The sequence below is a fragment of the Haliotis cracherodii genome, unplaced genomic scaffold (assembly GCF_022045235.1).
Source record: "Haliotis cracherodii isolate W230 unplaced genomic scaffold, xgHalCrac1.p SCAF_2, whole genome shotgun sequence".
NCBI lineage: Eukaryota > Metazoa > Mollusca > Gastropoda > Lepetellida > Haliotidae > Haliotis > Haliotis cracherodii.
In genome coordinates, this window is record NW_027266275.1 from 41,770,674 (window position 1) to 41,785,157 (window position 14,484).

The window sequence follows — 14,484 nt, forward strand, 5'->3', positions numbered from 1 at the left end:
TTATTATCCAGTCAAAAACGTGCATTTGTGTAACAGTTCACCCATCACTCTACCAGGGTTGAAAACGCAAGAACAGTTGTTACTCCCTACTCCCTGTATCTACACACCAGTATCCTCGACTGACTTGTCCATGTAATGCATGTGACAGACGGGTAGACTATTTTAGTTATAATTCTATTTTCTTACATCTAATATGTAATTTGTTTCTGTTAATCATAAACGTCCACTTTTGCATGTATTTTGCGATTATCATTTATCTTCCATGTGGGCCTTGCAACAATAGGCCCACGGGACATTTTTTTATGGCATCGTTAACTGGTCCCTTTCATTGGACAATTGTATATTACTGACTTGTATTAACTAAATGGCTACTTACTCCGTGTTAGTAACGCCAGCCTAGGGCGTTTGTATCTCAGTCCCATGATTATGCCAAGTAATATACATTTGTACATATCTCCACATTATTTGGGAGCAAAACGAATGTTTATGAGACATTTTTGAGGAAATATAAGACGTAACGAAATAACACCTTGATGTACCAATGTAATAAAATTATTTCCTCCGCGACTACACAAGCTATATAGCCTATTATGTTCATGACAGAAGAAGACATGAACTATACCTACAGGAAGATAAAGGACGAATAGTTGCCCACGCAAAATATAACTCACATAAAAATCACAGTTTTTTTCAAAGCCGACCATCAGACCATACACAATTTCATTAGGGCGTTATCCTAATTATCAACCAGACCAGTGCGAATGATTTCAGTTGCATTTGGCTAAAATATCTGATGTACGTTTACGCGATACGAAGCGGTGTCACAAAATCAATTCGAACATCCAAATGAATGTGTTATTAGTTATGTCCTGACAGTCCAATTCTTCATCTGCAAGCTTAGAGCCTTGGAACCAATTCTCTGTTGTCGCCGCCAAGTTTATAAACCTTTGGTTGAGAGACGATACAGGTCTGTAGGGATTCGTACTAACACTGGGGCTATCAAGTTTAATCCCCGGGTCGGAAGCGGACATTGACAACACTGTTGTTCATCTCCAAGAAAGGTTACATGTGAAACAGATTGAAATAAACGGTGCCATTTTTTTCTGGTGAATAATCGAGTTTTGAAATGAAATGTTTTGATGAAGTTATGCCCAGTGGTGTATATGAAAAAGTCTGACTAACTGTATAATGACACAAGTGGTTTATGAGATCGTCCTTTTCCATCAGGTGTTTGGTCATTTGTTAGGATAATAATTTTTATCATGTCGAGAGATATCACATTCATACTTTCGTTTTGCCCTTAATAGCTCAACACACGATATAATTTCAGCACATATGTATACACTATATAATGAAATAGAATATCTGTATTTGTCATGAAATAATTGCTTTTCACGAAAATCACATAAAAATGTGACAACAGATATCATATTTTATCATTTTCATTTGGAAACAACGTGATATTTCAAACTATCAATAAACCCTAGTACGTACTACAGCAGATTTCAATACAATCGCTATATTCCTGATGCACGTCCAGCTGCATTCAGCCAGGGCCAGGCAACCTTCAGAAATACTTACAGTACAATTTATAAACAAATACTGAGTTAGAACGAGATGATTTTTTCCCGTTTAAGAGGTACGACCTAATTGTCTCAGTAGAGATAGAAAATACAAGATGCGTTAAGACATGGTCGTGCTTAACCGTAACCTTCAACTGTTTGTGCATAAGAATGTATTGACTCAACACACACTGCGCCGTCGATAAGCAATGCACAACCTTCTTGAACATGGCAAGATCATTTCCTTAGTTAAAGTAACAGCGCGGTATAAAAGACACCAAGTAATTACAAAGTATACCCCCGGATAGAAAGTTCGAAAATCTGTTTCTTAAACTTTCATTTCTATTTCGAGGGCCTCTGCACAACATGGATCCGATCATGTTATCTCTTCAAAGTCACGTCGGAACGGAGTGACGTTGTTGGGCGTGACTTACACATTTTCCAGTCACCCAAAATCCAATAGAACGTCGCGTGATTCCAAACACCATGTCTGACATCCTTCAACATCGTTCTTCATTGACAACTTTGTCAGCTGTCACTTTGATTGTTAGCGTCAATTTCCTAGTTTCCCCCACGTTCATGTTTTGTATCAGACGTTATTTGCGCCGAAGGGGAAAAACGTTAAATGGAACAATTTCCGCATTTTCCCCCTATTTTCATAAATCAATGTTTCAAAGATGTTCAGTTTCCCCTGGGTACGTCAAGTGGACCTTAAAACGTCATATGTTGCCAAAAACGATTTTTTCATATTCATGGTTTATTTCATTGAAGTTATGAAAAACTTGGAAAAATATTTCTTGTTAGCATCACAATTACATCTGTCATTTCCAACTACGAAAAGAGCGTCAGAATGTCTTGGTATCTTATGGCGTTGAGCGATGTGGTTGACAGTTAATTATTACACTTTTCTCATTCGTCCTTGGTGGGCCGGGAGAACAAGGGCGTGAAGCGTATATAATATTGATGAACACTGGACAGGCCTTTAAAGAGTTAACTTTCAATACCCTCGGGGTAAGCAACATTCCTAACATCTCAGTCATGGCACGGTCTCGTCGTAATACGTCTTCTGAAAACTTCGGAGTAGCATTTTTAAAAAAAAAGAAGAAAAAAGTGTTCCCCCAATTATGTATACTATCCCATAACGTGTTCATAAAATAACACTTGTTTATTTAATTCATTACTAGTATTCAAAAAGTATTATTTTAATCATTTGGGTATTTTATATTATTTTTTTACTAAAAGCCAAGGCAAGTCTGGATCTAACTAAACCAAGTCTAGTTTCCTTGATTCCACATATGAAAACAGCAGAAGAGGAAAGGTTCTTTTGAAATAAAAACAATTATTCAAAAACAACTATTTTAAAGAAATGTTTTCATAGACTAAGCGTTAGTCTACTGAGAAACCATTTTATACATATACATTGCAAGTTTACGGATAATACGTTTAAGAGCTATCTGTGAATAGAACATATCATGTATGTATTGAAAAACGTACTTATAGTATGTAAACTGTAGAGCAAGTTGGATGAAAGAATCGGGACTCATTCCTTGGGACTTTGGGAAATCTCGGCCGAAGTTGTCGAACCTTACTATTGTAAGGTCAAGGTCGTCTATTAATCTGGAAAAAAACAACCCAAGCATTTAATTAATTAGTTCCAATACATTGTCATCTTCATTTCGTATGAATCTACTTCATATGAAAATATCCATGTCGCTGATGAGTAATAATTATTATTTACTTCTTATAAGTATTATTATAATGAGGGACTGTCATTCGCTATACACAGTAGCTTCCCCGGGCCTTGCTAGGATCTGCTTGAGACGGGTTCGAACAATACGTTAATACGATAATAGTCATTGTTCTCAGTCTTCAACTATCTGCCAGCAGCATACTCGTTACCCCTAAACACACTGGAGCCGACTCGACCCAAATGTGAAACCGAGGCAGACATGGATCACATGACGAAATCTAATTTGATGCTGGACATATATTATGCATATAAGACGGTTAAGTTTTACACTTTGTTTTGGCTACGAAACTGACCCGAAACGTGAACAAACTTCCGAGTTGCCGCCTCGTATATTATCGTTGGATCACGACGTGTTCTCGCGAGACTTTACGCCTTGATGACAATTACTTTAGACGAGTTAAGAGCGCTCCCTTGGGTAGGAAATAGAAAATTAGGTCTATTTTCTTTTCTTATTAGTTTTGACCGCCGGTGAGATTAGGTATGGATGTCCTCACTTCGCAAGATTGGAGTATCGAAATTGAGCTCGTTTAAAGGGCAAATCTTCGGCAATACACCAAATTACTTGCCTTTGGCCACTTTTAATGGAAAATTGCTTGCCCCGGTCCTTATATCAGGGGCAGTTGATTAATTATGCACCGGTTTTCGGGGAATAAGCCAATTTGTTCCCGTGTTACAAACGAGGTAGGCCTTTATGAGAGTTATAAGGCATTTTATTTGATTTCATAGGAAAAAGAGTCCCACTATCGCCTTTGATCTGGTCTCGACCTCCGTCATAAGGCATCCGTGTCGCTCTTTAGACTGGGGAGGTAAAATCGATGGTGCCAATCTGAAAACGAGGCGTCCCGTCTAATTGGATTTGACTCGAATGGCCCCCATAAGACTCCGGACTCTTATCGACTGATCACTGGTAGAGGGGGGAGGGATTGGGTAGAGTGGGGCAAAGAAACGGCCCACTATTGAATAAGGGGGCCAATTCGGAGACTGTTTAGTTTGTAAATATTGACGGAAGAAATTCTCGAGTTTGTTGGATTAGGAATCGTGCGTGAGACATGGCAAGAGTGTTGCCGACTCACCGGAAGTAACTCAATAGCGTATTCCTCACAGAAATGTCCGCTACATCTAATTCGATCTCGAACAGCGTCAATGAAATTTCTCAGCCTCGTTTCGGAGAAAATGTGATTGAGTCTTTTACAGTTTGATTTGTCATTCGTTGGCAAATATTTCATGAACTAAGTTTGACTTGACATTTCCAAATTTAGAGATGATATAAAACACTCTTAACATTTCCATTCCGTGACTCTGTCGTCCGCTCAGAAATCTCGCGTATTCATAAGTTTTTAATTCAAATTGACAAATCGAACCAAAATCCACAACAAGCATACCACATTTAACACTAATCTTTTAATTTTCTCCAAAATGCCATTCAGCCGAAAAAAGTAATGTTTGCCGGATTAACTATAGAATGAATCATAAACTGGCATTAGCCATCAGCCATCAGCACCGTAAAGAGTGAGAAACATGCGGTCGAACTCCAAGTCCGCGAGACCAGACAGTTTCCATTAAAGTTCCAGACAAACGCAAACGAGGCTGAGAATGACGTCACAGGGGTGTGATTAGACTGTTTACACCTCTCCAGCCAGAGATCGATAGTGAAACGAACTATGAGAACGGACCATGTGCCTATCATTAATCCCGAGACGATTTACATCGTTAAATGCATTCTGCCCATTAGCGCCCTAATAAAGTTATACCTTCCATCCGTGGGGCCCCCAAGGGCCCTAGTTAAGGAGGAGGGATGTCATTTATTCAGAAGAACACTCGTTTGACTTGGCACGGTAACTGTAAATCACCTATCAGTGAAAAAGGTCTTAAAGGACAGGGATGCTTGATTAACACCGGCAGAAAATATATCATGTCCAGCTGCCCGGGGAACACGATTGAGACAAACTGAGAGGCATGCTAAATACCTTGTACAAATATGCGCAGTTGCTTCATCGACTGAATTGACAGAGGACTGTGTGATGTGTACTATAAATAGTGTAGAGTGATCTTCTGGCAGACTTTACTAGATTAATGACTTTAAGGGAACATCCTCATCACTCCTTGCATCATGCTGCAGTGAACCAGTGTTTTCCCTGTTTTTACACCAAATACAGGACGCGTCAGGAGTATCCCCCTTGTACTATTTACATGTACTGTATTACTATTTGATACTTATGCTGTAGATATATTTTCGTTTACTTCCTATCACAACTAAGTAACTGCATATCGTTCTAGCATGTTTCATGATATTCTTCATGTGTATTTCAACTTGCACACAGGTAACTGAGTATATAGAGACAATATCTCACACAGGACACTGATTATATAGAGACAATGTCTCACACAGGGGACTGATTATAGAGAGACAATATCTCACACGTGCCACTGATTATATAGAGACAATATCTCATACAAGGCCTTAGTTATATAGAGACAATCTCTCATACAGAGCACTGATTATATACAGACAATATCTCACAGGGCACTGATTATATAGAGACAATGTCTCACACAGGGCACTGATTATATAGAGACAATATCTCACACAGGGCACTGATTATATTGAGACAATATCTCACACAGGGCACTGATTATATACAGACAATATCTCACAGGGCACTGATTATATAGAGACAATATCTCACACAGGCCACTGATTATATAGAGACAATGTCTCACACAAGGCACTGATTATATAAAGACAATCTCTAATACAGGGCACTGATTATATAGAGACAATGTCTCACACAGGGCACTGATTATATAGAGACAATATCTCACACAGGGCACTGATTATATTGAGACAATATCTCACACAGGGCACTGATTATATACAGACAATATCTCACAGGGCACTGATTATATAGAGACAATATCTCACACAGGCCACTGATTATATAGAGACAATGTCTCACACAAGGCACTGATTATATAAAGACAATCTCTAATACAGGGCACTGATTATATAGAGACAATGCCTCACATAGGGCACTGATTATATAGAGACAATATCTCATACAGGGCACTGATTATATAGAGACAATATCTCACACAGGGCACTGATTATACTGAGACAATATCTCATACATCAATCGGTTGTCTTATTTAAATTTTTTATTAAATCCGGAATTAAGTGTAACATGTGAATTTGGGACTATAGTTACAGACTTCATTGAAAATCACTCTTGTGAAAACTGCGAACACTTCCCATTTATTACTGACCAGTTGCTGTCAAGTGTTATCAAAGATACAGAGATTACTGATGCTGGCAAAAGTCCAGGCGAAGATGGTATTCCTAACTCCTTCTATAAACTGTCACAGCCATATTTTACACCGTACTTGAACATTTTATTCAATAACATATTTGATACAGGAACATTTCCTGATAATTGGAATATAGGCATGATTATCCCGTTATATAAATCTGGAAATACGAAGGACACTTCAAATTACAGAGGAATATCCCTTTTGAATACAACTGGCAAACTATTTACTACAATACTAGAGAATAGGCTAAGATTATGGATGGAAATAAACAACTTGATATCTGAAGCGCAAGCCGGGTTAAGACAAGAATATTCAACTACGTACAACATTTTTACTTTGCAATCTCTTGTTACTAAATATATCTCTAAACCAAATGGAAGATTTTATACTGCCTTCATAGACTTTAAAAAGGCCTTTGACTATGTCGACAGAAAAAAACCTACTATATGCCCTACTTCAGAAAGGCTGTCATTGTAAAATGTATGTTATTCTTAAAAGTATGTTTAGCTCTGTGAAAGCATGTGTTAAAGTAGATTCTGGTAAAACAGATTTGTTCGAAACAACGGTGGGTGTTAGACAGGGCTGCACTGATTATATAGAGACAATATCTCATATAGGACACCGATTATACAGAGACAATGTCTCACACAGGGCACTGATTATATAGAGACAATCGCTGTCACAGGGCACTGATTATATAGAGACAATATCTCATACAGGGCACTGATTATATAGAGACAATATCTCACGCAGGGCAATGATTATATAGAGACAATCTCTCATACAGGTAACTGAATGCTTTGCTCAGACATCGATATCTTCATTAGACTGTGCTACTCACCCGTCTATATACTCATTTGCCTTTTCGATGTCTTTAACCGTCTCTGATGTAATTGTCCAGGATAGTTTTCTTGGTACTAATGCATTACGTATAGAACTTTGAGAGAAAGATCTTTGTCTCAGTTTGGCATCCTCTCTGCGAAGAAACGGGACGAAAACTGACATGTATGGTTGAGATGTTAGAAAGTTGCTGAGCAAATATATAAACTAGGAAACGTAAGTGATGAAAGCATATATTAGAAACTGTATTTAAATAAAAAATATAGAAATCTGAGGATTACAGCATACCAACTCAGAGTTAGCAGATCAATCAAGGATGCACGTCTCCAACTGGCAAAAGACTGACATTTCTAGAGGCAAACTTGGTATGGCTTCTATTCATTTAAAGGTTTGATTCGAAGGCCATTAAGTGAAATAGTGGGCACTTGGCATGGTCATATGGTGAAATCAAATAGAATTTACGCCACAGGTACATTTTTGTTTGTACCCACATGATTGACAGATGTGTTGTTAACTCCGCCACACACTGTTCACCTGTAAAACGGTCAGGACATGTACTTACATGTACTTTAAGGAATGCTCCACGAGCTGGCCAACAGCAATACCCTCTGCCACTGAATGTTCATAGTTCAAGCCGGACACACCATCCTCGGACACTATAAACTAGAAACAGAACGCGGATGCCATTTGTTTCACAATTAGACAGAACATCCGCTTACTTTGACCTGTTGATCACGTTGTCACATATCCGTATAACACTCCCCTCTAACAGTGAATTGTTCCTATGTCAGATTTGACAAAGAGGATCTGGTGGTTAGACTCAGTGACTTGGCTGGATGGACTGTGATTTTACCCTGGTGTGGTTCGTGGTTAATTGTTTTCTGGCACGTGTTTGTCGGGTCTAGACTCCATAACTTACAGCTTCGTCTTACGAACGCTATATATTTATTGTTTTATTTGTTTATTTCTCACCTGCATAGTTTTGTCGAACCACCGATTGGCCGTGTTGGCCCATGAGCCCTGCCCGTGCAGCATGTGCAGGGCGAGGCAGGTCGTGTCGATCTTCAGGGTGTCGGGGGATGGGCATGTCGGCTTGTCAAGGCAGAGGATCAAGATGGAATTTTCTATAGCGTCGAGAGAGTCTCGGTTGATCGGGTCTTAAAAAGATGAAACATGTCATGATGTATTGAATGATAATATCCATGTTTCCGTGAACATAACTGTTTAGTGGGTTCAATAAGGCTGTCAACTAGCAAGGTGGGTTTTACATGAGAACAAAGATGTTGACTATCAGTATTGTTTCACATTGTTTTACACATATATATCTATAGTCTAGCACTATTGATATTTTGATTTTTTATCGACTTAGTGTCACAGGGAGAGATGAAATGCATCAATAGTTTGAACTATTCAACGCTATTTGAGACACACCTCGAATCACCCCCAGTTTCGTGAGAGCGGGGGAAACACTTATATTGTGTACATATATGCAGTCGGGACCACACGTGACCGACAGCCTCCATAAAGCCATGTTCAGCCCTACAACAACTGTAGTTGTGACTGTCTCCAGACAGTCGTGTTCAGCCAAATAACAACTGTAGTTGTGACTGTCTCCACACAGCCGTGTTCAGCCCTATAACAACTGTAGTTGTGACTGTCTCCAGACAGCCATGTTCAGCCCTACAACAACTGTAGCTGTGACTGTCTCCAGACAGCCGTGTTCAGCCCTATAACAACTGTAGTTGTGACTGTCTCCAGACAGCCATGTTCAGCCCTATAACAACTGTAGTTGTGACTGTCTCCAGACAGCCGTGTTCAGCCCTATAACAACTGTAGTTGTGACTGTCTCCAGACAGCCATGTTCAGCCCTATAACAACTGTAGCTGTGACTGTCTGTAGACAGCCGTGTTCAGCCCTATAACAACTGTAGCTGTGACTGTCTCCAGACAGCCATGTTCAGCCAAATAACAACTGTAGCTGTGACTGTCTCCAGACAGCCATGTTCAGCCCTATAACAACTGTAGTTGTGACTGTCTCCAGACAGTCGTGTTCAGCCCTATAACAACTGTAGCTGTGACTGTCTCCAGACAGCCGTGTTCAGCCCTATAACAACTGTAGCTGTGACTGTCTCCAGACAGCCGTGTTCAGCCCTATAACAACTGTAGCTGTGACTGTCTCCAGACAGCCATGTTCAGCCCTATAACAACTGTAGTTGTGACTGTCTCCATACAGTCGTGTTCAGCCCTATAACAACTGTAGTTGTGACTGTCTCCAGACAGCCATGTTGACCCCTATAACTATAATTAGCACCGTCTCCAGACAGCCATGTTCAGCCCTATAACAACTGTAGTTGTGACTGTCTGTAGACAGTCGTGTTCAGCCCTATAACAACCGTAGTTGTGACTGTCTCCAGACAGCCGTGTTCAGCCCTATAACAACTGTAGTTGTGACTGTCTCCAGACAGTCGTGTTCAGCCTTATAACAACTGTAGTTGTGACTGTCTCCAGACAGCCGTGTTCAGCCCTATAACAACTGTAGTTGTGACTGTCTCCAGACAGCCATGTTCAGCCCTATAACAACTGTAGCTGTGACTGTCTGTAGACAGCCGTGTTCAGCCCTATAACAACTGTAGCTGTGACTGTCTCCAGACAGCCATGTTCAGCCCTATAACAACTGTAGCTGTGACTGTCTCCAGACAGCCATGTTCAGCCCTATAACAACTGTAGTTGTGACTGTCTCCAGACAGTCGTGTTCAGCCCTATAACAACTGTAGCTGTGACTGTCTCCAGACAGCCGTGTTCAGCCCTATAACAACTGTAGCTGTGACTGTCTCCAGACCGCCGTGTTCAGCCCTATAACAACTGTAGCTGTGACTGTCTGTAGACAGTCGTGTTCAGCCCTATAACAACTGTAGTTGTGACTGTCTCCAGACAGCCGTGTTCAGCCCTATAACAACTGTAGTTGTGACTGTCTCCATACAGCCATGTTCAGCCCTATAACAACTGTAGCTGTGACTGTCTCCAGACAGCCATGTTCAGCCCTATAACAACTGTAGTTGTGACTGTCTCCAGACAGTCGTGTTCAGCCCTATAACAACTGTAGTTGTGACTGTCTCCAGACAGCCGTGTTCAGCCCTATAACAACTGTAGTTGTGACTGTCTCCAGACAGCCGTGTTCAGCCCTATAACAACTGTAGCTGTGACTGTCTGTAGACAGTCGTGTTCAGCCAAATAACAACTGTAGTTGTGACTGTCTCCAGACAGCCGTGTTCAGCCCTATAACAACTGTAGTTGTGACTGTCTCCATACAGTCGTGTTCAGCCCTATAACAACTGTAGTTGTGACTGTCTGTAGACAGCCATGTTGACCCCTATAACTATAATTAGCACCGTCTCCAGACAGCCATGTTCAGCCCTATAACAACTGTAGTTGTGACTGTCTGTAGACAGTCGTGTTCAGCCCTATAACAACTGTAGTTGTGACTGTCTCCAGACAGCCGTGTTCAGCCCTATAACAACTGTAGTTGTGACTGTCTCCAGACAGTTGTGTTCAGCCTTATAACAACTGTAGTTGTGACTGTCTCCAGACAGTCGTGTTCAGCCCTATAACAACTGTAGTTGTGACTGTCTCCAGACAGTCGTGTTCAGCCTTATAACAACTGTAGTTGTGACTGTCTCCAGACAGCCGTGTTCAGCCCTATAACAACTGTAGTTGTGACTGTCTCCAGACAGCCATGTTCAGCCCTATAACAACTGTAGCTGTGACTGTCTGTAGACAGCCGTGTTCAGCCCTATAACAACTGTAGCTGTGACTGTCTCCAGACAGCCATGTTCAGCCCTATAACAACTGTAGCTGTGACTGTCTCCAGACAGCCATGTTCAGCCCTATAACAACTGTAGTTGTGACTGTCTCCAGACAGTCGTGTTCAGCCCTATAACAACTGTAGCTGTGACTGTCTCCAGACAGCCGTGTTCAGCCCTATAACAACTGTAGCTGTGACTGTCTCCAGACCGCCGTGTTCAGCCCTATAACAACTGTAGCTGTGACTGTCTGTAGACAGTCGTGTTCAGCCAAATAACAACTGTAGTTGTGACTGTCTCCAGACAGCCGTGTTCAGCCCTATAACAACTGTAGTTGTGACTGTCTCCATACAGTCGTGTTCAGCCCTATAACAACTGTAGTTGTGACTGTCTCCAGACAGCCATGTTGACCCCTATAACTATAATTAGCACCGTCTCCAGACAGCCATGTTCAGCCCTATAACAACTGTAGTTGTGACTGTCTGTAGACAGCCGTGTTCAGCCCTATAACAACTGTAGTTGTGACTGTCTCCAGACAGCCGTGTTCAGCCCTATAACAACTGTAGTTGTGACTGTCTCCAGACAGTTGTGTTCAGCCTTATAACAACTGTAGTTGTGACTGTCTCCAGACAGTCGTGTTCAGCCCTATAACAACTGTAGTTGTGACTGTCTCCAGACAGTCGTGTTCAGCCTTATAACAACTGTAGTTGTGACTGTCTCCAGACAGCCGTGTTCAGCCCTATAACAACTGTAGCTGTGACTGTTTCCAGACAGTCGTGTTCAGCCCTATAACAACTGTAGTTGTGACTGTCTTAAGACAGCCGTGTTGACCCCTATAAAAACTGTAGTTGTGACTGTCTTAAGACAGCCGTGTTCACCCCTATAACTATAATTAGCACTGTCTCCAGAAATCAGCATACGATCGACGATCTTTGAAAGGAAACGTATTTCAAGTGTATTGCTTTAGTTGACCATTTAGACTTTAAGAAGCACTGTAGGATAAAGTGACTATTATTTCCTCGACTTACCCATCAGTAATTTGTTTCTAGCTGCCGCCCATTTGTCCCGTGTCTGTGACGTCAGAATGCCAACCGGCGGGGCGTTGGTGGAATCTGCATCTGCGAGCCTCGCTATCAATTCAAGCTGCCTGTAGATCTCAGTTTCAGAGAGATTGCCTGTTTCAGTGGCAACTTCCATGACAAAAAACTGAAACAACATCCCGTATTCCAATATGAAACTCAAGACAATCAAAGGTGGAAGATAACAGCGTTCAAATCCATATTGTTAACTTGTACGTTTTATACAGTACAGTATCTATTGTCCCTTTACAATTCCGAAACCAGGTGAGACCCTTGTATGTGCTTTCGATTAAGATGGAGCGTCACCGTCGTCTATAGGTAGAACGTCAGTACACTCTGTCTGAGTGGGGTCTCCATGTTAAACTTCGGCATGGTATCTCAGTGTGCTAGCACTATAACATCGGCATTAGTCCCGACAAGTACAACTAGCCACACGCACGCACGCACGCACGAACGCACACACATTGTTATTGTTTACTAGATGAGCTGATAGTCATCAAGCCCCGAGAGCGTGAATTGTGAAATTACATCAATCACTGGTTTGTCTGTCCGTGAGATGATTACTAAATTTACCGACAGATGAATAAACACTTACTGTACATACATTGTACATTAAAAACAACATTATAGTATTACGTAAACTAAAGATATCTTCTGCTGCACATTATCGATACTTAAGGGTAATGGTTTTTACCTGATTTTTACACACTACAATGATTTTGTCCGTGCAATCGCCCGTGTCTGTTATCTGCGAGTCCTTTTTCAGCCCCGGGGCCCGATACGACGTGAAGATGCGGTAGTGCTGCTCCATACACATCGGTTGACCCTTCTCTTTGTGGCGAGCTCGCTCTATTGGAAGTGCCCGTCTGACAAACAATTTTGTAATAGGTATTCAGACTAACCTCACATCAGGAGTTTGATGGGGTGGGAGAGTGGGGATGGTGATTTGGGGTATGTGTGGGGTGGTGGGGTGTTCGGGTGGTGTGGTTGCAGGGTATGGGTGTGTGGGTGTGTGGGTGTGTGGGGTTTGGAGTGCAGGGTGTATTTGCGGTGGTGTGTGGGTTTTGTGTTTTGGGGTGTGGGTACAATATACCCAAGTCACGAAGTTAACAAAATTACACTAATGTTGACAAAGTAATTATCATATATAAATCTATTGAATCTTATGTAGAATGCTGAATTACTCCATCTGAAAAATGAAAGGGAACAATTCGAAGAAAGAAATCCCATGAAGTCCTGGAACCACACAGGCTTAACCACAGGGCGCTTTGACCAGGATAGACAGAAGCTTCCCCACCAACTGCTCATGACCGGGATAGACAGAAGCTTCCCCACCAACTGCTCATGACCAGGATAGACAGAAGCTTCCCCACCAACTGCTCATGACCGGGATAGACAGAAGCTTCCCCACCAACTGCTCATGACCGGGATAGACAGAAGCTTCCCCACCAACTGCTCATGACCGGGATAGACAGAAGCTTCCCCACCAACTGCTCATGACCAGGATAGACAGAAGCTTCCCCACCAACTGCTCATGACCGGGATAGACAGAAGCTTCCCCACCAACTGCTCATGACCAGGATAGACAGAAGCTTCCCCACCAACTGCTCATGACCAGGATAGACAGAAGCTTCCCCACCAACTGCTCATGACCAGGATAGACAGAAGCTTCCCCACCAACTGCTCATGACCAGGATAGACAGAAGCTTCCCCACCAACTGCTCATGACCAGGATAGACAGAAGCTTCCCCACCAGCTGCTCATGCCCAGGATAGACAGAAGCTTCCCCACCAACTGCTCATGACCAGGATAGACAGAAGCTTCCCCACCAACTGCTCATGACCAGGATAGACAGAAGCTTCCCCACCAACTGCTCATGCCCAGGATAGACAGAAGCTTCCCCACCAACTGCTCATGACCAGGATAGACAGAAGCTTCCCTACCAACTGCTCATGACCAGGATAGACAGAAGCTTCCCCACTAACTGCTCATGACCAGGATAGACAGAAGCTTCCCCACTAACTGCTCATGACCAGTATAGACAGAAGCTTCCCCACCAACTGCTCAATGACCAGGATAGACAGAAGCTTCCCCACCAACTGCTCATGACCAGGATAGACAGAAGCTTCCCCACCAACTGCTCAT

The 14,484-nt window shown here is 42.0% G+C and overlaps 1 protein-coding gene across 1 annotated transcript in view; it reads right to left on the reverse strand.

The window, feature by feature from the left end:
- The window catches only part of LOC139469132 (choline O-acetyltransferase-like), a 40,097-nt gene that overhangs the window by 4,951 nt on the left and 20,662 nt on the right, over positions 1-14,484 (reverse strand). The window contains exons 5-10 of the mRNA XM_071251269.1: positions 13,034-13,205; positions 12,289-12,466; positions 8,434-8,618; positions 8,024-8,124; positions 7,463-7,597; positions 3,057-3,179 (exon numbers count right to left, since the gene is read on the reverse strand). Coding sequence (XP_071107370.1) covers positions 3,057-3,179; positions 7,463-7,597; positions 8,024-8,124; positions 8,434-8,618; positions 12,289-12,466; positions 13,034-13,205 — 894 coding nt within the window. The remainder of the gene's footprint in view (positions 1-3,056; positions 3,180-7,462; positions 7,598-8,023; positions 8,125-8,433; positions 8,619-12,288; positions 12,467-13,033; positions 13,206-14,484) is intronic.